Below are 27,081 nucleotides of genomic sequence, written 5' to 3' on the forward strand. Positions count from 1 at the left end.
TTTTGCTTCCAAACGGTGCAAATTGAGGTAACAAGATGGATATAGCTTGCGCCGAAAACATTTTAGCGAGAGAAAAAAACGAATTGGACAAAATCAAGGCTAGTAAAAATATAAATTACAAAAAGATTTCGAATTATAGTCAAAATTACTTCTATCGGATTTTCAAAAAAAAAAGTTTTGTCGAAAATTTTAGGTCAATCAAATTGATTTTTTGAGCCATCCCAAACAATAAAAAACTAGAAAAACAGGCCAAAAAGTAGTTATTTTTTTAGAAAGTGACCAAAAATAATGCTTTTTTTTTGGCGCGCGTTCCCCACTCAAAATTAAAATATATTGGCGCCAAAGGTGTCCTCAGAAAGTTTTTAGGGTCCGTCACCAAGAATGGATATCTTAAAATAGTACAAAGGGGGACCCTTTGGGTCGGCAGGGGGTCGAATCCCTCAGGGGAAAGCGTCCACCCCCTAAACTCGCACCTACTTGTATCAGAAAACAAAAGATGCATGATTTGCAAATTAGGCCGACAAAAAATAAGTACACAAACAAAAGTTCAACAATTCAATTCCCTCCCATAAAAAGTGTTTTCAAAATCTTGCCTCCGGCGCCAAAAATATGGCCAAAATTACGACAAAAGCGTGCATTGGGAGAGATCGAAAAATCAATTTGGTCGGCCTAAAAAAAGGTCGTCAAAAAAAGGTCGTGTAACATAGTGCTATTTTTTTGACCATCTTAACATCAAAATTGGCTGGAAAAGGGTTTGGTAAACTCATAGAGTAACTTCAGATAAGATACACCGTCTGCTCGTCACGCTATCTTATTTTCGGCCGGATAGAGTCGTGCAACTTCTTAGTCTAATACCAACCTTAATCTTACTCTTTTATCTGCTAGTCTCAATAGATCTAGTGTACACCACTTTACGCAAGTTAGTTTCCATAATGAGAACAACTGTAGTCTAGGTTTAACTCAAAGTGCTCTGGTGCTGAAACTACTAGTAGTTTCAGCACTTACAGATAAGTGAATTGTTAGTTTGATGGAGTATGATTGGCTAGTATTCAATATTTAGTATTCAATATTTTTATCTATTCTCATCTGATGCGACGAAAAGTCTCAAACAAGACCCTAACTATTTTAGATTAGAAAAATAAACCAGAACATTAGGATAGAGTTAGACAAATACAACATTTTAAAAATGTTGTATGACGAAAAACTTAGTAGAAATGCCTCTACGACTCAATAGATCAGAAACAATTTTCCGAACAATACGAGAACTACTCGGTATTGGAAGAAGGCCTCGGACAAGAGGCGACGTACAACTAGGAAGAAACCTACCAATTGATTTCATGATTGTACGACAAAAACCAGATCAAACTTTTATAATTAGAATACTTGCAGCAGAAAAAATATATATTTTCATTTACTAACATAAATATTTGAAGAAACATCTTCAATAATTTTTCATGGCGCTAAACCTAATAATTATACAATAACGACCAATAAAAACAACACTAGTCGTCTTTCTCCTTGAAAAATCTGCAGTAAATTAAAAACAACTTTAAAATAATATTCATTGAAGATAAAAGTACAAAAATTAGTTAGTATAAAGCATTTGTTGTTAGTATATATAAATCATTGCTCCAACCCAGCTTCATCACCTAAAACATAACAGCAAATCTCAAAAACTAAAAAACATCAAAACTAAAAACTCAACATTTTTCACTTAAATTAATTTCATTTAAAATAGCAGATCATCAAAGCTTCCCTTAGATCTTTAAATTAAATTGAACTAATTCTAAAATTCTGATCATCAAGTCTTATCCTTGTATCCATTAGAACAATTTTGTTCTCCCCCTCCCATATTAATTAGTATCTAACGACCTCAAACGTCGACTCACTACCCAACACTTTTTAAAGACCCAGAATTAACAGAAATTTTTCAAATAGCTAACCATTCTAATTATGATAAACAGTGAAGAACTTCGGTTACTCATCCTTAATTTGATCCCCTTCCTCTTAAATGACCCAAGCTAAATCACTTAAACTTAGTAAGTCATAAAATAGTATCTAACGAACTACTTGCGTTCTAATTATACCTGAATCTTGTGGATCAATTTACCATTCTCCAACCCTTGATCACAAATCACAACCCCTAAGTAATATTAGGTAAGTCTAACTTAACTTAAAATTATTCACGAGAAAGGAAAAATCATTCTCACGAATTGAAATATGCTTTTCTCTCCGACCCGACAAATACGCCTCAAGTTAAGCTAACCACAAAAAATCGTAGCCACAAAAAAACTAACAGTTTAAGACACTAGAAATCACTAACCCCAATATTGCATTCATCATCCTAAACCTTATGTCAAGAGACAATTTAGGAAATAAACAAACAATTATATTACACAATTGTAAAATTAACCACGAAAAATACGATCTCGTAATCACACCACACAGACAAACAATGGGATACATAAGAACAAAAAGACAAACACTAAAAAAAATAATTAACAAACGAAAACAAATTAGTAGGAAACGATTTTCAAAACGAAGAAACGCAGTCTCAGAATCAAAAACAAGCGCAATACAAGAACTACACAATTTAAAAGACTCAATAAGCAAAAACCATCAAAATAACAATCAAATATACTTTTCTGACCCAGAAACTACGTCACCAGCATCAATAAAAGGACAACGTACAATAAAAAAAGTCATACTCAAACAAACCAAGAGGTCTGTACAATTGGAATCAACCAATAAGACACATTGAGAATTACCCGCTAACAGTGATACAACACAAAAATGATTCGTAATGAAAAAAACCTAGAAGATTCAACACTCGCATTTTTAATGCATCCCTCATCTGAAGCTCTAGGAAAAGTACAATTTTGCTTGTCCTCGATCTCATTCAAACTGATGACATAGAAAATCAAATTTCAAAAATTTTTACAGAATACATAAAAAATATACAAGATCAAAACTCACAAAGAGCCAATTCAATGTTCACAATCGATGTATTTTCACTTATCTATAACTATTTATCTATATTAGAATTGAAAAAACCTCAAGGCGGTTCGCCAACTCAAAAATTTCGACATACAACCGTACGCCAAAAAAAACATATATTTACAAACATTTTGAATGCAAAGAGTGAAAATCTAACTAGTAACAAAACAACACAACACGTAAAACACAATTTACAAAAAATCTTAGCATAGTTCATTATCGATTAATTTGTTTATAAATTTGATCTTATCGCACTACCAAGAAAAATTTTAAGACCACAAAATACAGATGACGAAACCATATTGGCAGAACAAACAGATTATGTTTGGGACCCTGAATGGTCTCATGCATCATTTATTAAAATACCAACAGATATATCACGCCAAGCAATAAGCACAATCTTTATTCATAAAGATTATGTTAAAGTATACCCACTTACAATTGACGCAACACCTTTAAACTATAATTCATTTTTTCCTGAAAGAGCAGGAAATATTAGTCTAAACTCTACTTTTATAAATCAAGACAACTTAAACGGAACAAGAAACCTTACACAACAAGATATACAAACCCCATCACATTTCGTAAATGAAGAAATAAATGAAAGAATAACAAAAACAAAAGCTCAACGAAGCATTCCACCTTTTCGATCCAATTTTACAACTACAAAACCGAAAAACCCAACGTTACAACAAGCAATTATACAAACCACTGTAAAACCCTCTGCTGCTCAACATTTTCACAAACGGATTACCGAACATTTTGACCAGTAACAAAACCATCATATAAGCAAAAAACATCACATAGAAATAATTTTTCGGATAGTATTAAGAAACCGTGTCTAAAATATCTAGTTAAAAAGTTCTAATAAGTCTGGAGGAAAAACCAACCGAGCAAAAAAAATCCATCACTCTCTTCAAAATTTGAAACAATGAGTACTTCTCAAATGATATTGTCTGTTAATGAAGAGCATAAGACCAGCGAAACGCACATAATTGACCAGGCGAAACGTACATAAGTTTTGTCGAATTTTTCAGGTCAATCAAATTGATTTTTTGAGCTATCCCAAACACTAAAAAATTTGAAAAACAGACCAAAAAAGGAGTTATTAGACATTTTTTTGGAAAATGAGAAAAAATAGTGTTTTTTTAGGCGCGCGTTCCCTACTCAAAATTAAAATATATTGGCGCCCAAGGTGTCTTCAGAAAATTTTTAGGGACCGTCACCAAAAATGGATATCTCAAAATAGTACAAAGGGGAAACCCTTTGGGTCGCCAGGGGTCGAATCCCTCATGGGAAAGCGTCCACCCCCCTAAACCCGCTCCTGCTTGTATCAGAAAACAATAGATGCATGATTTGCAAATTAAACCGACAAAAAACAAGTACACAAACAAAAATTAAAAATTATACAATAACGACCAATAAAAACAAGACTAGTCGTTCTCCTTCAAAAATCTGCAGTAAATTAAAAACAACTTTAAAATAATATTTATTGAAGATAAAAGTACATAAATTAGTTAGTATAAAGCATTTGTTGTTAGTATATATAAATCATTGCTTCAACCCAGCTTCATCACCTAAAACATAACAGCAAATCTCAAAAACTAACAAACATCAAAACTAAAAACTTAACCTTTTTAACTTAACCTTTTATCGAATAATTATCTAGGCTTTTCCTTGTTTTCACTTAAATTAATTTCATTTAAAATAGCAGATCATCAAAGCTTCCCTTGGACCTTTAAATTAAATTAAACTAAGTCTAAACTTCTGATCATCAAGGCTTATCCTTGGATCGAATAGAACAATTTTGTTCTCCCCCTCCCATTTTAATTAGTATCTAACGACCTCAAACGTCGATTCACTATCCAACCCTTTTTAAAGACCCAGAATTAATAGAAAATTTTCAAATAGCTAACCATTCTAATTATGATAAACACTGAAGAACTCCGGTTACTCATCCTTCATTTGATCCCCTTCCTCTTAAATGACTCAAGCTAAAACACTTAGTCTTAGTAAGTCAGAAAATAGTATCTAACGAACTACTTGCGTTCTAATTATACCTGAACCTTGTGGATCAATATACCATTCTCCAACCCTTGATCACAAATCACAACCCCTAAGTAAGATTAGGTAAACCTAACCTAACTTAAAATTATTCACGAGAAAGCAAAATCATTCTCACGAATTGATATATGCTTTTCGAATTACTTCTATCGGATTTTCAAAAAAAAAGTTTTGTCGAAAATTTTAGGTCAATCAAATTGATTTTTTGAGCCATCCCAAACAATAAAAAACTAGAAAAACAGGCCAAAAGTAGTTATTTTTTTTGAAAGTGACCAAAAATAATGCTTTTTTTTTGGCGCGCGTTCCCCACTCAAAATTAAAATATATTGGCGCCAAAGGTGTCCTCAGAAAGTTTTTAGGGTCCGTCACCAAGAATGGATATCTTAAAATAGTACAAAGGGGGACCCTTTGGGTCGGCAGGGGGTCGAATCCCTCAGGGGAAAGCGTCCACCCCCTAAAATCGCACCTACTTGTATCAGAAAACAAAAGATGCATGATTTGCAAATTAGGCCGACAAAAAATAAGTACACAAACAAAAGTTCAACAATTCAATTCCCTCCCATAAAAAGTGTTTTCAAAATCTTGCCTCCGGCGCCAAAAATATGGCCAAAATTACGACAAAAGCGTGCATTGGGAGAGATCGAAAAATCAATTTGGTCGGCCTAAAAAAAGGTCGTCAAAAAAAGGTCGTGTAACATAGTGCTATTTTTTTGACCATCTTAACATCAAAATTGGCTGGAAAAGGGTTTGGTAAACTCATAGAGTAACTTCAGATAAGATACACCGTCTGCTCGTCACGCTATCTTATTTTCGGCCGGATAGAGTCGTGCAACTTCTTAGTCTAATACCAACCTTAATCTTACTCTTTTATCTGCTAGTCTCAATAGATCTAGTGTACACCACTTTACGCAAGTTAGTTTCCATAATGAGAACAACTGTAGTCTAGGTTTGACTCAAAGTGCTCTGGTGCTGAAACTACTAGTAGTTTCAGCACTTACAGATAAGTGAATTGTTAGTTTGATGGAGTATGATTGGTTAGTATTCAATATTTAGTATTCAATATTTTTATCTATTCTCATCTGATGCGACGAAAAGTCTCAAACAAGACCCTAACTATGTTAGGTTAGAAACATAAACCAGAACATTAGAATAGAGTTAGACAAATACAACATTTTAAAAATGTTGTATGACGAAAAACTTAGTAGAAATGCCTCTACGACTCAATAGATCAGAAACAATTTTCCGAACAATACGAGAACTACTCGGTATTGGAAGAAGGCATCGGACAAGAGGCGACGTACGACTAGGAAGAAACCTACCAATTGATTTCATGATTGTACGACAAAAACCAGATCAAACTTTTATAATTAGAATACTTGCAGCAGAAAAAATATATATTTTCATTTACTAACATAAATATTTGAAGAAACATCTTCAATAACTTTTCATGGCGCTAAACCTAATAATTATACAATAACGACCAATAAAAACAACACTAGTCGTCGTTCTCCTTGAAAAATCTGCAGTAAATTAAAAACAACTTTAAAATAATATTCATTGAAGATAAAAGTACAAAAATTAGTTAGTATAAAGCATTTGTTGTTAGTATATATAAATCATTGCTCCAACCCAGCTTCATCACCTAAAACATAACAGCAAATCTCAAAAACTAAAAAACATCAAAACTAAAAACTCAACATTTTTCACTTAAATTAATTTCATTTAAAATAGCAGATCATCAAAGCTTCCCTTAGATCTTTAAATTAAATTGAACTAATTCTAAAATTCTGATCATCAAGTCTTATCCTTGTATCCATTAGAACAATTTTGTTCTCCCCCTCCCATATTAATTAGTATCTAACGACCTCAAACGTCGACTCACTACCCAACACTTTTTAAAGACCCAGAATTAACAGAAATTTTTCAAATAGCTAACCATTCTAATTATGATAAACAGTGAAGAACTTCGGTTACTCATCCTTAATTTGATCCCCTTCCTCTTAAATGACCCAAGCTAAATCACTTAAACTTAGTAAGTCATAAAATAGTATCTAACGAACTACTTGCGTTCTAATTATACCTGAATCTTGTGGATCAATTTACCATTCTCCAACCCTTGATCACAAATCACAACCCCTAAGTAATATTAGGTAAGTCTAACTTAACTTAAAATTATTCACGAGAAAGGAAAAATCATTCTCACGAATTGAAATATGCTTTTCTCTCCGACCCGACAAATACGCCTCAAGTTAAGCTAACCACAAAAAATCGTAGCCACAAAAAAACTAACAGTTTAAGACACTAGAAATCACTAACCCCAATATTGCATTCATCATCCTAAACCTTATGTCAAGAGACAATTTAGGAAATAAACAAACAATTATATTACACAACTGTAAAATTAACCACGAAAAATACGATCTCGTAACACTAAAAAAAATAATTAACAAACGAAAACAAATTAGTAGGAAACGATTTTCAAAACGAAGAAACGCAGTCTCAGAATCAAAAACAAGCGCAATACAAGAACTATACAATTTAAAAGACTCAATAAGCAAAAACCATCAAAATAACAATCAAATATACTTTTCTGACCCAGAAACTACGTCACCAGCATCAATAAAAGGACAACGTACAATAAAAAAAGTCATACTCAAACAAACCAAGAGGTCTGTACAATTGGAATCAACCAATAAGACACATTGAGAATTACCCGCTAACAGTGATACAACACAAAAATGATTCATAATGAAAAAAACCTAGAAGATTCAACACTCGCATTTTTAATGCATCCCTAATCTGAAGCTCTAGGAAAAGTACAATTTTGCTTGTCCTCGATCTCATTCAAACTGATGACATAGAAATTCAAATTTCAAAAGTTTTTACAGAATACATAAAAAATATACAAGATCAAAACTCACAAAGAGCCAATTGAATGTTCACAATCGATGTATTTTCACTTATCTATAACTATTTATCTATATTAGAATTGAAAAAACCTCAAGGCGGTTCGCCAACTCAAAAATTTCGACATACAACCGTACGCCAAAAAAACATATATTTACAAACATTTTGAATGCAAAGAGTGAAAATCTAACTAGTAACAAAACAACACAACACGTAAAACACAATTTACAAAAAATCTTAGCATAGTTCATTATCGATTAATTTGTTTATAAATTTGATCTTATCGCACTACCAAGAAAAATTTTAAGACCACAAAATACAGATGACGAAACCATATTGGCAGAACAAACAGATTATGTTTGGGACCCTGAATGGTCTCATGCATCATTTATTAAAATACCAACAGATATATCACGCCAAGCAATAAGCACAATCTTTATTCATAAAGATTATGTTAAAGTATACCCACTTACAATTGACGCAACACCTTTAAACTATAATTCATTTTTTCCTGAAAGAGCAGGAAATATTAGTCTAAACTCTACTTTTATAAATCAAGACAACTTAAACGGAACAAGAAACCTTACACAACAAGATATACAAACCCCATCACATTTCGTAAATGAAGAAATAAATGAAAGAATACCAAAAAAAAAAAGCTCAACGAAGCATTCCACCTTTTCGATCCAATTTTACAACTACAAAACCGAAAAACCCAACGTTACAACAAGCAATTATACAAACCACTGTAAAACCCTCTGCTGCTCAACATTTTCACAAACGGATTACCGAACATTTTGACCAGTAACAAAACCATCATATAAGCAAAAAACATCACATAGAAATAATTTTTCGGATAGTATTAAGAAACCGTGTCTAAAATATCTAGTTAAAAAGTTCTAATAAGTCTGGAGGAAAAACCAACCGAGCAAAAAAAATCCATCACTCTCTTCAAAATTTGAAACAATGAGTACTTCTCAAATGATATTGTCTGTTAATGAAGAGCATAAGACCAGCGAAACATACATAATTGACCAGGCGAAACGTACATAAGTTTTGTCGAATTTTTCAGGTCAATCAAATTGATTTTTTGAGCTATCCCAAACACTAAAAAATTTGAAAAACAGACCAAAAAAGGAGTTATTAGACATTTTTTTGGAAAATGAGAAAAAATAGTGTTTTTTTGGGCGCGCGTTCCCTACTCAAAATTAAAATATATTGGCGCCCAAGGTGTCTTCAGAAAATTTTTAGGGACCGTCACCAAAAATGGATATCTCAAAATAGTACAAAGGGGGACCCTTTGGGTCGCCAGGGGTCGAATCCCTCAGGGGAAAGCGTCCACCCCCCTAAACCCGCTCCTGCTTGTATCAGAAAACAATAGATGCATGATTTGCAAATTAAACCGACAAAAAATAAGTACACAAACAAAAATTAAAAATTATACAATAACGACCAATAAAAACAAGACTAGTCGTTCTCCTTCAAAAATCTGCAGTAAATTAAAAACAACTTTAAAATAATATTTATTGAAGATAAAAGTACATAAATTAGTTAGTATAAAGCATTTGTTGTTAGTATATATAAATCATTGCTTCAACCCAGCTTCATCACCTAAAACATAACAGCAAATCTCAAAAACTAACAAACATCAAAACTAAAAACTTAACCTTTTTAACTTAACCTTTTATCGAATAATTATCTAGGCTTTTCCTTGTTTTCACTTAAATTAATTTCATTTAAAATAGCAGATCATCAAAGCTTCCCTTGGACCTTTAAATTAAATTAAACTAAGTCTAAACTTCTGATCATCAAGGCTTATCCTTGGATCGAATAGAACAATTTTGTTCTCCCCCTCCCATTTTAATTAGTATCTAACGACCTCAAACGTCGATTCACTATCCAACCCTTTTTAAAGACCCAGAATTAATAGAAAATTTTCAAATAGCTAACCATTCTAATTATGATAAACACTGAAGAACTCCGGTTACTCATCCTTCATTTGATCCCCTTCCTCTTAAATGACTCAAGCTAAAACACTTAGTCTTAGTAAGTCAGAAAATAGTATCTAACGAACTACTTGCGTTCTAATTATACCTGAACCTTGTGGATCAATATACCATTCTCCAACCCTTGATCACAAATCACAACCCCTAAGTAAGATTAGGTAAACCTAACCTAACTTAAAATTATTCACGAGAAAGCAAAATCATTCTCACGAATTGATATATGCTTTTCTCTCCGACCCGACAAATACGCCTCAAGTTAAGCTAATCACAAAAAATCGTAGCTACAAAAAAACTAACAGTTTAAGACATTAGAATCACTAACCTCAATATTACCTTTCTCATTCTAAACCTTATGTCAAGAGAAAATTTAGGAATTAAACAATCAATTATATTACACAACTGTAAAATTAACCACAAAAAATACGACCTCGTAATCACACCACACAGACAAACAATGGGATACATAAGAACAAAAAGACAAACACTAAGAAAAAAAGTTATTAACAAACGAAAACAAATTAGTAGGAAACGATTTTCAAAACGACGAAACGCAGTCTCAGAATCAGAAACAAGCGCAATACAAGAACTACACAATTTAAAAGACTCAATAAACAAAAACCATCAAATTAACAATCAAATCTACTTTTCTGACCCAGAAACTACGTCACCAGCATCAATAAAAGGAAAACGTACAATAAAAAAGTCATACTCAAACAAACCAATAGGTCTGTACAATTGGAATAAACCAATAAGACACATTGAAATTTACACGCTAACAGTGATACAACACAAAAATGATTCGTAATGAAGAAAACCTAGAAGATTCAACACTCGCATTTTTAATGCATCGAGGACAAGTACAATTTTGCCAAAATTTAATCGCAAATTTATTCGAAAAAGGAGATAGTCCATGCAAAAAAGAATTTCCCGATGTAAAAATTAAAAGACAACTTTCTGATCACTATCTCAAAGGCATATGTATTCTCACATCACAATATGCAGTCTACACAATAGAAATTAGTTCAGCAAACTCATTTCATGACAAATATCTCATTCAAACTGATGACATAGAAATTCAAATTTCAAAAGTTTTTACAGAATGCATAAAAAATATACAACATCAAAACTCACAAAGAGCCAATTCAATGTTCACAATCAAAATAAATAAATTTACAAAATTTTTTAATGCAAAGAGTGAAATTCTAACTAGTAACGAAATAACAAAGCATAGTTCATAATCGGTTAATTTGTTTATAAATGTGATCTTATCGCACTACCAAGAAAAAAATTTAGACCACAAAATACAGATGACGAAACCATATTAGCAGAACAAACAGATTATGTTTGGGACCCTGAACGGTCTCATGCATCATTTATTAAAATACTAACAGATATATCACGCCAAGCAATAAGCACAATCTTTATTCATAAAGATTATGTTAAAGTATACCCACTTACAATTGACGCAACACCTTTAAACTATAATTCATTTTTTCCTGAAAGAGCAGGAAATATTAGTCTAAACTCTACTTTTATAAATCAAGACAACTTAAACGGAACAAGAAACCTTACACAACAAGATATACAAACCCCATCACATTTCGTAAATGAAGAAATAAATGAAAGAATAACAAAAACAAAAGCACAACGAAGCATTCCACCTATTCGACCCAATTTTACAACTCCAAAACCAAAAAACCCAACGTTACAACAAGCAATTATACAAACCACAGTAAAACCCTCTGCTGCTCAACAATATTCACAAATGGATTACCAAACGTTTTGACCAGTAACAAAACCATCATATAAACAAAAAACATCACATAGAAATAATATCGCAGAACCTAATTATAATTATGTGAGATCAAAAACAACAAAAACTTCTAATATGAATACTCAGAAATACTCATATTCACAAAGTCAAATTTTAGCACAACCAACTTCAATCTCCTTAAATTTTAATAATCAATCTCGATTTTTGCAAGATCAATTTGAAAATTACCCATTTTTTCAGCAAAATAAAATCTTAAAAATAGATACCATACTAGGAATCAACCTCCTTTTTGTACAGCTAATTATTTTCCATCAGATAATGAGGATTATTATGATCAAAATCATCAACGATTTTATTTAAGCCAAAGACCTCGTTCTTACGGTATTGATCAACCAGAAATTTTCGAACCATACGCACGAGATGAACAAACACGACAACCTAGAAATAATCCAACATCATACAATAATATTTTTCAACCGCAAAACCCATTCAATGCACAGTTTTATTAACCCACTCAAATGCATACCGAAATCGCACTGCCATTTTACTTACAACAACATGAAATAACAAAGAGTCAACTTACAAATTTTTCACAAATGCCAAATGCGGCAGACTCACTTCAAGTGACTATGAATCCATACCTAATGGGTGGATCGTCAATAACATCAAACACGCCTTTAATAGTATTTACAGACACAGACCCTGAATATACTGTAGAAGATTATTTAAAAGCAATCATAGCAAATCTAATCTTAAATATAGGACCTGAACCAATAAAAACAACATTTCACCAAAATTAGAAACACAGACGCACAGCGTTAATACAAACCACGCTTGATGGTGCAGCTCAAAAATGGTTTTAAGTTTTACCTATAGATATAAAATCAGATTGGAAAAGGTTTACACAACAATTCTCAAAAGTGTTTGATTCTGAAAGGAACAAACAACATCAAAGAGTTTTATGCAATGAAATTCGTAGAATACCAAATGAAACAATTAAAAAACTTGCAGTAAGAATTGAAACATTAGTCTGAAAAGCATATTCACTCAAAACCCATGATTATAAAAAAAGATGACAGAAATTTTAATGATGACTCTAACACCTCATTACAAAAAATAGCAATAAAAAAGAGAGCATCACATCCTTCCTCAGTCGGAGAACCAGATTTAGACTTTAGGAAACTAGTATTTAAACTAAAACAAGCAAAACACCACGAAATTAGAAGGAACAGTAAAGCCAAAGCTACAATATGTCAACTACATCCAAACCACTACTTCACAAATAAACAATATTCATGACTCCTATACAGAATTATCTGAAAAAATCACTGAAATATTAAACATCTACGAGACAAAACCCAAATTTGAAAGGTAAGACATCATTCAAATAACGGTGTAATTATTGATGAAGATACGGACACAGCATTGCCGAATGCAGACAAAAACAACAAGACAATCAAAATAAACCACAAAAACATAGAGAACCAAATAAATCATTTCATCAGTACATGAAAAAAGATCAAATTTACCCAACAAAAACAATCATAGTAATAATAGTTCAGGAAAACCACTTCCAAATAACTCAAATTACTCTAGACAACAATGACCTTACAATCCGAGTTATCGTGGACGATCACCAAACCAAAGAATTTCACGAAATTTCTCACAAAACAGATATAGTCGATCAAACAGTCAAAAAAATCAGTATCGAAATAAATAATTGGATGACACAAGTTTTCACTCAAAGTGAACCAAATTTAAAGAACGATCCAACAGACATTTCATCTGACACAACTTTGTCACTACCAGAAAAATTTTATTTCCGCTCAACCCCTTCCTTAAGTCAAATCTCACCAACACTTTTCCTCCAAATTTTCCTACAAATATCGGCGCTTGAAATCGAGAACATTCAACCAAAAACGTACCCCTACGATTAGACTGGAACATATTCGTAGCACCCCCTCCATTATTTGGTCAACATCACGAAAGTAACAGATTACACAACTGGGCACTAAACAGATTACAATACAGACAAGATACCGACAAGATATACAAGAACATAACATACAAATACTTACACCGGATAATCTGACACTAAAATTTGAAATCACAGTACGACTAAATAAAATAATTTATCATCCCTTACCCCTAGCCCCCTCCTAAATATAATAGCTCAATCTTTACCTCCCCCATTTTTAACCACAGAAATCATCTACAAATATGATAGGTACACAAAAAAGACAATTGGATATATAACTTATTAATATCCATACTCAGGACTATCATACAGATGTTTCTTCCAAGGATACTAATTTTCCAGACCCTTCTCCTTCTTAATGTCTCAGTCAGAACCCGATCATAACAATCCTTCCCCCCGAACAGGACTTACTAGTCACACACTATGACTGTGAAGAAAATGAACAAAAAAACATTACATAAACATGCAATAAATCAAGTCACTCAATGCGAATTTGTACCACAAGCTATCTAAACAACAAACATAGTAGCTACACTTTACTCAAAAGCACGAGCTACAACTCTAACAGTATATCAATTTACAGCGACATTTTCCGAAAAGAAAGTACATTGTTCTCAAGTCTCAAACGGAAATAAAAAAAGACTAGATCATGGACCTTTCTACCAAAGTAATATTGAAAGACTTTTACATCTCAGGCCTGATGATTGTGAAAATGAACTTAGCCGATTACAAATTATATCGAACAAAGGCAAAAACAGAAAATTGGTAAACTTTCAAGTTTTTCCAGACTCTGCACATCAAGCCGAACTTGAAAGATAACAAGGTCATATAAAACTAGACGACAAGTTTCCATTCCACGGCGCACATGGAAGATTAACTTACAATCTCCATGATAAAAGTTGGATACCACACATCGGAATAAACAATCCCTCAAATTGAAAAGCAGACACTAAATATAAAGGATACCAAGAAATAATGTTTTTTGATTTGAAAATACAATTTGAAAAAGTACAATTAACACGAGATTTAAAATATGACACCATAATTTATCAAGGAATCAGACTCTCTTGCAAAAATGACCAATGATACTGCAATCCAAATACACGAACACAAGCAACAATTGTTTGGCTCCCTGAAGACACATGCACCACATTTCAAGTAGCAAAAATACACGCTAGAATGATAAAATTTAACCAAAATTTTGTTATTGAATCAATCCCTTGTGAAGACGTAATCCCTGAAAAACTCAGACAGAGTAGTTATAAAAATAGAAACTAAATTGACACGTTTCCAAGTTTACCCAAAAACAGAACTTGCATATAAATACAAAAAACCACTTTATAAAACGCAATATTCAGAAACTCTTGTCGAATACGAACAAGTCTTCGACATGAATACAGGAAAATTATTCATAATTCCCCATGCAACACGATACTCAACCAGCGACGAAAATTCATCCCAGTACAACTCCTAAAAAACACAAGAAACACTGGTGGAAAAAAAACCACTAGACAAAGACAGTACACAATTACAAGAACTATCACTTATGAACAACACTCATTTTGGCGCAATTTATTATGAAAAACACCTTGACATGAAACTAGACTATACAATAAGTAGAGTTTTTCAAGAAATGTCTTTAACAGAACTCGAAACACTACATCAATTATGCGAACTTGAAAGAATACAAACTCTGAAATCACTTGCACTAGCGGTACTCAAAACCCCTTTTGCAGGATATTTATTATCAGGTAACAGATAAAATTTTTATGACTACGAAGGAAACATACTATGGTATTACACTTGTACCAAAAAAGTATCACCTTCATATGTTTTTGAAGTTAAAAGATGCTATCAAAGAATCCCAAAAAAAAGTACATTTTGTTGACACACTTTCCCGAAGACCTTATTTTTGGGATACCGCAGTCCCACGTGGATCAGAAAACAGTCACAATGTAGTACAATTGAATCCTGGCAAAGATAAATACTACCTTCTCACACCATACCCTCCACTTATGCAAACATTAAAAAAAATTTCAATAGAAGGCATTAGAGCTATTGCCCGCAATCCAAATACCGATTTAAAATCGAACGGCATAAATTCTAAGTCGGACATTCAACACCACATACGTACACAACCATTCCAAGACTTACCCACAAAAATGGACACAATAAAACGACAATGCATAGATCAAAACTTACGCAAACTTGCGGAAACAGCAGGATTTTCAGACATCTACGCACAAGATTACAGCGGATATTTTAAGGATATAAGAGAATACATTTACTTCAATGGCGAAAAATACAGACCACATGATATATATCAGCAATAAATATTTTTAGTTTTGTAATTTTGAAAAACGACCTTCTTGCCTTTCTAGGATGGCCCTATTACATCTTAGAAAGATTGACTATATTATACGCAATGCTTAACTTTCTTGGATTTTTTTTCTCTCTACTAAAACGAATCTACTAAACGTGCTCAATACACACACAAGTAAACGAACAAGCAAGCGTAGCACGCACAACTTATGCAAGTTTTTTTGGATTATTCTCTACAACAATAAAAAACGAACACTTTTATACCTTCAAGTAAAAGAATAAAATACCAACCTATCAACAACACCGAACACATATGACAATTCACAAAACAATACGAAAACAACGCCTACGGCACCACAATTACAAAGGCTAAACCATAACCATCCTTTATCATTAGTACCTTGAAATTTCAGAAACATAGCCCTGACAGACCTCATATCTTCAAGACCTTATTACCCACAAAGCCCAATTCAACAAATAATTACCCAACAATCTAATATCGAAGACAAATACGAGAAAATTATAGAACAACTACATACCACTAACTTTCGTTCTCAGAACAACCATCTTTTTAGCCCACGATGAGCCGCCAAGTTGGATCACTCCATCGCTCAATTTCCTACCCAGTCAACCTTCAAAGCAACTTCCCCATCATACCTTTTTTTGCTTCCCCCACCTGAATCACCTCATGATAATACTTCTTCCGGCTTGGATTCAGATACTAATTCCAACACAACATTATATAACACTATTTCCCAATTCAATAACTCCGATATCAAAACCCCCGACGAATTTGACAACTCCGAGCACAGTCCATCTACGTTTTCCCAACGTCCCTTTCAACCTCTCCACTCCCTAATCAAATTTGAACCGCCTTCGCCTCCCTCTTCTATTTCCAATGTAACACCCCCATATTTCCCCTTGACCAGTGAACCTTCCGACAACAACAGCTCTGTAAAAACACAAATATCTCACGAGCTTGATAAATTCATCACACTGCAACAATAATTACAGCACCTTCAAACACTAACCATTCACCAAAACTCATAATCTATAATACCATCCAACCCATCAACCCCAACTTCCTCTTCACATTATATCCATTCGCAAAACCCAACTTCCTCATCAACTCTTTCCTCCAGTACAAACCAAGCCTACCAAACCTTTAAAAAAAATTCCCCACTACTCCATTTCCCTCTAACCCAGGAACATCCACAACATTTGTTAATCATACACTTCACATTAACACAAAAGATTTTCTCCAAATATATTTACTCTTTTTCCACCAGTACACATACTTTCATTCAGACCCCAATGACGAAAGCCATAATTATGTAAATGAGCACGTATTATACCCTACACTTTCATGGACATCATTCTATCTCTTTACTAATCCACTATCACTACAATTATATAGCAACCCCCATGATAACGAAGAATGCAGCACTCAACTCTACCTGATAGGATATTAAAAAATCACTAATCACATTCACCGCACCCGAAACTAACGAATATTCTATCGACCACTACAATCATAACTTCAAAAGAATTAACGAAGACATCTTTCTAAACGACGACCAATTTGCTAACCCACAACTAACAGAAAAATTTTTCATTGAAACACCATACGTTTCCACTTTCATCACTTTAGATAAAAAAAACGACCAAGTCATTTTGACAGCACTTCGTGATATTCAAGCTTATGATTACTACTTTAACAATTTTAACCACCTTTCATTTCCTCACACCCAAAGAACGTGATAGGCACTGTTCACACGACGTCATGTTACGAACTAAACAAACACACACTTATACTTACTATAAATTCATCCAACATCATTACGCTCAAAATACACCAGCACGACAAATTCACCATAGATATCAATATAATAAATCAAAATACACCTCACCATTCTTTCTTAACTTCACTTATTGTATTAAAGACACTAACCTACAAGGCATCCTCCGCAATTACGAGCCCATCACCCAGATGTATATATTCTGCCCTTAACCAAAATCTTCAACGTAGACGATTCCCGACCACTAATTCTCCCACACGAATTCCTACAGCCAGTTGAAATCCTAATCCTAGAATTCATCCATAACACCTGATACAATCATAAACTTTATAACCTCATTCAAAATACACCCTATGAACTCTCACCTAGCACTGAAGAGCACAACACCATTAAAGCACTCGAATTGCTTTGGTCACTTCTTCAAACTAAATACATCTTTCGTTTGCTAGCTAAATTAATAAGGTCCTCAGAAATCATCCACGACGTTTTTCGCCACGGATTCTTCACAGACTAATAAGTTTCATGAAAAAAAAATTACTAATAACTTCAAATAAAAACTAACCATTCGTTATAGATGTTTTCTTTTTTCTATAGTCTTCCCAAGCACGATCATCAATCATCTACAAAAAAAGAAAAACGAAATAAAACACAGAAAATTTTTTCTAGATTCATAATTTTCTTTTAACCAATTTCAATAAGCAAAGCGGTAAAATTTTACCGTATAAAGCTATAAATTGACAAATAAATTCTTTTCCATATGCAGTAAATATTCTTATAATGAAAATCAATTGATAATTTCAACCCCCCAAATCAAGCAGTAATATTAATAATTTCAAAGTAGTAAATTAATAAACGTTGCATATAAAAATGAAAGCCGTACTAACCTTTTCAAAGACGCTTCTTTATATTCACTCGTCCACAAACTCTATCCATAATCGCACAGCTCGCCCACGAAGAATTGCTTAAAATAATGAATTTAAGTTTTAACTTTCACTGATTACAACTCTAACCAGTTTTAACACATTTCAAACTTTCCTTTAACCCGGTTGGAAAAGAATTATACATAATACCAACGCAAGCTTACTGAATACCACAAACCACAACCTAACAGCATGACTAAGAAAAGAAATCCAACGGTACCCAAATCGGATTAAAACCAGCTTAAAACTGGATAAATTATTCTTTTGAAGACTACTTTTAAGTCTGGACACAAAAAAAACAAAACACCAAAAAGTTGAAAGATCAACCCAAAACAAACAAAATGATTTCTGAGAAAAAGACACAACCAAGCAAAAAAGGAAAAAAAAACCAGTATTAAAAAAGGAGCAAAAGGTTGAACTCAAACAGGACCCTCCAAAAAAGAGAGCATGAAATTATACCCTCACTCCTAGCCTAACCCACTAGAGAGGACGTCCTGAGCATGCTCTTCCGCCGGCCTCACCAACCGTGCTATATCCACGCTTTGTGACCCACAACTATATTTTTGACAAGAGTTAATCAACTGTGAGTATCTCTTGAAAATAACCGAAGTAAACAAAAACGCTTTCGCGATAAAAACATATACAAGATCATAACTAAAAACAAAGCTGACAAATATCTGTATTTGTAAATAACACATTGCCGTATATAGATAACTTACAGCCCAAAGACGAGCAGCAAGGATCTTGACAACCCAATCACACTCCCACTACGGAATGGCAAAACACACCCGACATGCTGCCTACAGTCACTACACTCAACGGATTTAAAGTACGACTTGGCATCGCAGCAAACGAAATCCATTGCAACTGAACATTGGCCATCTCGATGTTCAAGTATACGTACAGATCCAAGTCACCAGGCACTGCATCCAAAGTCAAACTACATGCCACTCCCGAACGTGATTGGACCATTGCTATTCTCAAAGATCAACCAAATCTACACTCAACACAGCCAATCAGAAATAATGATACGATCTCCCAAAACGATCGTGATAACAACTCTTCTTCCAAACCAGAAAAAAGAATATGCTCGCAACTTCTAGAGGAAAAACACCATCATCCATCCTCCACTACAATAGAACACTGAAAAATTAAAACTCTCCAAACCTCTGATGGGTGGAACCAGATCTAAACTAGAATTTATTATTGGATATTATTCTGATATTTCATCTCTATAAAATATTGAATATTAACCAATCATGCTGCATCAAACTAACAAACCACTTATTTGTAAGTGTTGAAACTATTTGTTGTTTCAACACCAGAACAATTTGAATTAAGCTTAGAATACAGTTGTTCTCATTCTGGAACTAACTAGCATAAACCGGTGTACACTAGATCTATTGAGACTAGGAGATATAAGAGTAAGATTAAGATCGGTAGTAGACTAAGAAGTTGCACGAATTTATCCGGCCGAAAATAAGATAGCTTGACGAGCAGACATTGTACCTTATCTGAAATTACTCTATGAGTATAACCAATAGGTCATAACTCATTCCTCTTCGAAAATGGTCACTCTTCGAAAATGGGGGGAAAATGTTGTAGTTTTTAAGAATATGGTCGGAACATTCTGTGCCGTCTGCAAAATAACCAGTTATCCTTGTTTCAACCAATCTCTAGTTGAGCGTTGAAGCCAAGAAATAATGCCCAGCCCAGCTCACAACTATAAAAAAAAGGCAACGTATGACTCATAGAGATTATCCGAAAAGAGTAAATTATCTCATGTATTCGTCCTTTCATTCGTGCGAATCGTCAATTCAGGGACTTGATTAATTAATAAACCAAACTCATAGGACAACAAAAAGATAGCGTTGTTTTCTCAGTTTACTATTTAATATGATTCAGTACTTCGATGAGCGTTGATTTTTAAAAATTAGCTAGGATATAGCTTGTAAAGGTTTCGCAATTTTGGTGTCGTTTCATGAAAACGTTCCATGGCAAGTACGAAAATCAGTTACATGAAATTTGAACATAGTTTTTGCGCTGTCGACAATGTTATGTCCTGCAATCTATTTGCCAAGAGCTGAATTAATAAGATTTCGAGTTTTTGCTTGCGGTAGTTACATGTTCGTTTCAACTTATCTTCTCAGTCACTGTGAGTACATTACAACACCGGCATAAACAAATTGACGTATGGTATGTATGTTTGATATCCAGTTTGTCTTTCTCAAATATGAGTTGAATTTGGCATTTTCAATCAAACGGTTATCAAATTCTGCCACAAATCAACCATATGTTAATACTGATTCTTTGATTGCGTTGAGTTTGATGTGACCATACATTATCAGTTATTTCGAAATGACCAAAATATGACCTTGAAATTAACTGCATGATATCAATTTGCATCGGTTTGTCTCCTGTCTTAAATTTAGCGAGACTGCTCGTATATCAGGGCGAGGCACTGAATGTTCCGACTGGACTTTGAGGCCAAATTAAAAAAATTTTGGTTGAATAATAGACAAAATAATAAAAAAAAGGGTAAAACAATGTTTTTCTTCATTTTATCAAACCCCCCACCCCATATGCTATGTAAGATATAAAGGGCGTGTAAAGCCCCTCTTATTGTTTTAGAAGGACTAAAAGCTGGCCTCTTATGCTGGCAGGACCGCAATAATTCGCCGCGTACGCCTTTTAGTTATCGCGCGTTAATTATCAAAAATAGACCAAATTAACAAATTTGAACCCCCGTAACTTGACTCAAAAGATCAAAGGTTATATATATATATTTTTAAATTTGAGCTCAGGACGACAACATCTTTCACACCGTATAAAAATTCCGTTAAAATTGAATAGTTGAGAAGTCAAAGCTTGACTGAATTAAAAAACCAATCAAACTTAAATATTCCGCACTTTCTTCGAATTTCGGAACAATAAGGTGCAATCTTGAGAAACGAATTTCGGACACGAGACAAATTAAATCCTTTAATTTTTTTTTCAACCGATCGCAGCGAGGTCATTCGGTAAGGTAAACGACTTTTTCTTGCTAGAGTGTCCACTTCCATTGCAGTATTTCTGAAGGATTTGTTCAAAACGGGCAAACCTAGTGATAAACTCAGTGATAAACCTCAATTCAACTTTGCCAAAGGTTTTTTTGTAATAATTCATTTCTGACATGAGGTTATAACAATTAAACTGTATCTGTACGAAGTAACTGAGAAAAATCAGCTGAAAGCCAGTCTTCATCAGGGGGAGTGAAAGGTCGTCAATTTTTCAGTTTTTATACATCCGAATTTATGGACAACCAGTATTTACTAGCCAAAATTTGATGTAGTCCTGTAAAACAAATTTCACACAACTTTCTGGAACTAACTCGCATAAACCGGTGTACACTAGATCTATTGAGATTAGGAGATATAAGAGTAAGATTAAGATTGGTACTAGACTAAGAAGTTGCACGAATCTATCCGGCCGAAATTAGGATAGCGTGACGAGCAGACGATGTACCCTATCCGAAATTACTCTATGAGTTAACCACATCGGTTTTAACTCATCTGGTGCGACCATAAGTCTCGAACAAAACCTTAACTAACTTAGATTAGAAACATTAACCAGCACATTAGATTAGAATTAGACAAATACAACATTTTAAAAATGTTGTATGACGAAAAGTTTAGTAGAAATGTCTCTACGACTCAATAGATCAGAAACAATTTTCAGAACAATACGAGAATTACTCGGTGTTGGAAGAAGACCTCGGACAAGAGACGACGTACGACCAGGAAGAAACCTACCAATCGATTTCAAGATTGTACGACAAAAACCAGATCAAGCTTTTATATTAAGAACACTTGCAGCAGAAAATGTAAATTTTCATTTACTGACATTTACTAACATCTTCAATAACCTTTCATGTCGCTAAACCTAATAATTATTCAATTGCGACCAATAAAAACAACACTAGTCCTTCTCCTTGAAAAATCTGCAGTAATTTAAAAACAATTTTAAAACAATATTTATTGAATATAAAAGTACAAAAATTAGTAAGTATAAAGCATAAATTGTTAGTATATAAAAATCATTGCTTCAACCCAGCTTCATCACCTAAAACATAACAGCAAATCTCAGAAACTAATAAACATCAAAACTAAAAACTTAACAACTTTAACTTAACCTTTTATCGAATTACTATCAAGACTTATCCTTGTTTTCATTTAATTCTTTTGAAGACTACTTTTAAGTCTGGACACAAAAGAAAAAAACACCAAAAAGTTGACTGATCAACCCACAACAAACGAAATGATTTTTGAGAAAAAGACACAACCAAGCAAAAAAGGAAAAAACCAGTAATTAAAAAAGGAACAAAAGGTTGATCTCAAACGGAACCCTCCAAAAAAGAGAGCATGAAATTATACCATCACTCCTGGCCTAACCCACCAGAGAGGACGTCCTGAGCATGCTCTATAGCGGGCCTCACCCAACGTGCTACATCCACGCTTTGTGGACCAACAACTCTATTTTTGACGAGAGTTACTCAAATGTGAGTATCTCTTAAAAATAACCGAAGTAAACAATAACGCTTTCGCGATAAAAACTAATACAAGATCATAACTAAAAACAAAACTAACAAAGACTCGTATATGCAAATAATACATTGCAGTATATAGATAACATACAGCCCAAAGACGAGCAGCAAGAAACTTGACAAGCCAATCACACTCCAGCTACGGAATGGCAAAACACACCCGACATGCTGCCTACAGTCACTACACTCAACGGATTTAAAGTACGACTTGGCATCGCAGCAAAGGACACCCATTGCAACTGAACATTGGCCATCTCGATGTTCAAGTATACGTACAGATCCAAGTCACCAGGCACTGCATCCAAAGTCAAACTACATGCCACTCCCGAACGTGATTGGACCATTGTTATTCTCTAAGATCAACCAGATCTACACTCACCACAACCGATCAGAAATCATAAAACGATCTCTCGAAACAATCGTGATAACAACTCTTCTTCCAAACCAGAAAAAAGAATATGCTCGCAACTTCTAAAGGACAAACACCATCATCCAACCTGCACTACAATAGAACACTGAAAAATTAAAACTCTCTAAGCCCCGGATGGATGGAACCAGATCTAAACTAGAATTTATTATTGGTTATGATTCTGATATTTCATCTCTCTATAAAATATTGAATATTAACCAATCATGATCCATCTAACTAACAACCCACTTATTTGTAAGTGCTGAAATTACTTGTAATTTCAGCACCAGAGAAATTTGAATTTAACTTAGAAATTAGTTGTCTCTCCAAGAGAACTTCAGCAGCCGCAACAAACCAGTATACCCTAGATCTATTGAGCCTAGCAGAGACTAGTTAAACACCCTGAGACTAGAAAGTATAAGAGTAAGATTTGGATCGGTATTAGACTAAGAAGTTGCACGAATCTATCCGGCCGAAAATAAGATATCGTGACGAGCAGACGGTGTACCCTATCCGAAATTACTCTATGAGTTAACCACATCGGTTTTAACTCATCTGGTGCGACTATACGTCTCGAATAAGACCTTAATAGCTTAGAACTAACCAAAAACAGATTTGAATTTAGACAAACATTTTCAAAATGTTATACGATAATAATTTAATCGAAATGTCTCTACGACTCAATAGATCAGAGCCGATATTCCGAACAATAATAGAACTACCCGGAATTGGAAGAAGACTTCGAACAAGAGACGACATACGACAAAGTAGAAACTTAACAAATAGTTTTATGATTGTACGGCAAAAGCCAACACAAACTTTTATATTTAGAATCTGCAAACAAAAAATTTTGAAGTCAACTCCATGATCATTTCAGGCGCTAAAAAAAATTATTAATGTACAATAACGATTGATAAAAAGATCTCAGATCGTTTTCTTAATTTCTGCAGTCTTATATAAAATATATTTGAAAAATATTTATTGAAAATGAAAATAAAAATTAGTAGCATGACAATAAATTGTTAGTAATCATAAATCATCTGTTGTCCCAGCTTCATCACCTAAACATAACAGCAATCATAAGCTCTCTAATATCATTTAAATACAAAATCTTTTTCTTAAATAAATTTAAAACATTTTAAACTTAAATTCACTTAATTTTAAAATCGGATCATCAAGGCTTATCCTTGGATCTTTATTAATTTTCTATTTCACTAAATTTAAAACCTGATCACCAAGGCCTATCCTTGGATCAAAAAGAACAATTTTGTTCTCCCCCACCCACTTAGCAAGTGTCTAACTACCTCAAACGTCGATTCACTATCCAACCCTTCCAAAAGACCCAAGATTAATAGAAATTTTTAAATAAAACTAACCATTCAAACTAAGATAAACAGTGAAGAACTCCGGTTATTCATCCTTCACTTGAACCCTCCTCTTACCAGACCCAGGATAGATCTTAGACTTAGTAAGTTTAAAATAGCATCTAACGAACTACTTGCATTCTAATTATACCTGAACCTTGTGGATCGATTTACTATTCTCCAACCCTTGAACACAATCACTACCCCTTAGTAAGATTAAGTAAGTTAACACCTTAGCTTAGACTAGCCACGAGAAAGTAAAAAATCATTCTTTGGAATCGATATACTTTTCTCTCCAACCCTAAATAAAAAGACCCAGGTTAAGCTAACCAAAAAATCGTAAGGACTAACAGTCTAAGAAAATAAAAATACCTAACAACTTTTTGCATCCCTCATCCTAAACCTTATGTCATTCAAATATCTAGGAAAGAAGCAAACAATCGTTTTACACAACTGTGAGATAGAAAACAATAAATACGATCTTGTAATCACACCTCATACACAAACAGTTGGATACATTAGAACAAAACGACAAACAATAACAAGAAAAATTATAAACAAACAAAGACAAATCACACGAAAAAGATTTTCAAAAAATAGAAACGCATTTTCCGAATCAAAAACCAGCAGTTTAGATGAAATTTACAAATTAAAAGAATCAATTGATAAAAATTGTCCCATTCACGATCAATTATATTTTTCCGATTCAGAAACAACTTCAAATTCATCAAAAAAAGGAAAAATAAGAATAAAAAAGCAATACAAACACAAACCAGTACACCTGTATAACTGGAATCAACCAATTAGACACATTGATAGCTATATATTAACAGTCATCAAACGAAAAAATGAGCCACACTCAAAGTGACGATAGTCCAGAAGACGAAGAGGTTTACCCCTTCCTCATAGATGCACCCGATAATAGAGGGCAGCTTGATTTTTGACGAAGACGAAGAGGTTTACCCCTTCCTCATAGATGCACCCGATAATAGAGGGCAGCTTGATTTTTGCAAGAATTTACTCGTAAATTTGTTTGAACCCGGAATCAGTCCATGCAAAGCAGAATTCCCAGATATAAAAATCAAAAGACAAATTATTGAACATTATTTAAAAGACATATGTAACTTAACACAACAAAATGGAATCTACACCATAGAATTCAGCACACCAAATACGAATCATCGTAAATATGTAATTCAAACAGACGATCTTGAATTAGAATTTTCAAAAGTATTCCTAGAATATATCAAAAGCATACAATATTACAATTCACAAAGAGCAAACTCTATAATCACTAATGATGTTTTTGCAATAATATATACCTATATCTCTATATTAGAAAAAACAGAATTTCAAAGTATCTCACCAACTGAAACATCCAAACATACAAAAGTACGAAATGAAATTGCATTATTTTAAACTTTTCTACATATAATCCAACAAAACTTCACTAAAGATGATGTTTCACAACACACTAAACATGACTTACAAAAAATTTTGGCATGTTTTATAATAAATTATTTCACACATAATTTAGACTTAATTTCACAAGCAAGAAAAAATTTCAGACCTCAAAATTCAAATGATGACACTGCCATTACAGAACAATTAGACTACGTTTGGGACCCTGAATGGTCTCATCCTACATTTATAAATATCCCACGATCTATCTCAAGTCAAGCAATAAGTACAATATCTTATCACAGAGATTATCTAAAAGTAATACCACTAACCATTAATGCAACACCATTAAACTACAATACATTTTTACCTGATACACGAAATAACAGTTTAAATTCGACCTTCATACACAATGAAAACCTTAATCGAACTAGAAATCTTACACAACAAGATATTCAAACACCATCACACTTCGTAAATGAAGAAATTGTCCAAACAACAACAACTACACAACAAAGTATTTCACCAATACACCCAAATTTAACAACACCAAGAAAT

At 33.5% G+C, this 27,081-nt stretch overlaps 2 protein-coding genes across 2 annotated transcripts in view; both read right to left on the minus strand.

Moving 5' to 3' along the window:
• Positions 1-27,081, minus strand: part of LOC134839416 (uncharacterized) — a 541,178-nt gene that overhangs the window by 211,362 nt on the left and 302,735 nt on the right. The gene's annotated exons all lie outside the window — the stretch shown is intronic.
• Positions 22,843-27,081, minus strand: part of LOC134839895 (uncharacterized) — a 57,944-nt gene continuing 53,705 nt past the window's right edge. Inside the window, exons 6-7 of the mRNA XM_063855522.1 lie at positions 23,510-23,702; positions 22,843-22,868 (exon numbers count right to left, since the gene is read on the minus strand). Of these exons, the coding sequence (XP_063711592.1) occupies positions 22,843-22,868; positions 23,510-23,702 (219 nt within the window). The remainder of the gene's footprint in view (positions 22,869-23,509; positions 23,703-27,081) is intronic.

The sequence above is a fragment of the Symsagittifera roscoffensis genome, chromosome 2 (genome assembly GCF_963678635.1).
Source record: "Symsagittifera roscoffensis chromosome 2, txSymRosc1.1, whole genome shotgun sequence".
Taxonomy (NCBI): Eukaryota; Metazoa; Xenacoelomorpha; order Acoela; family Convolutidae; genus Symsagittifera; species Symsagittifera roscoffensis.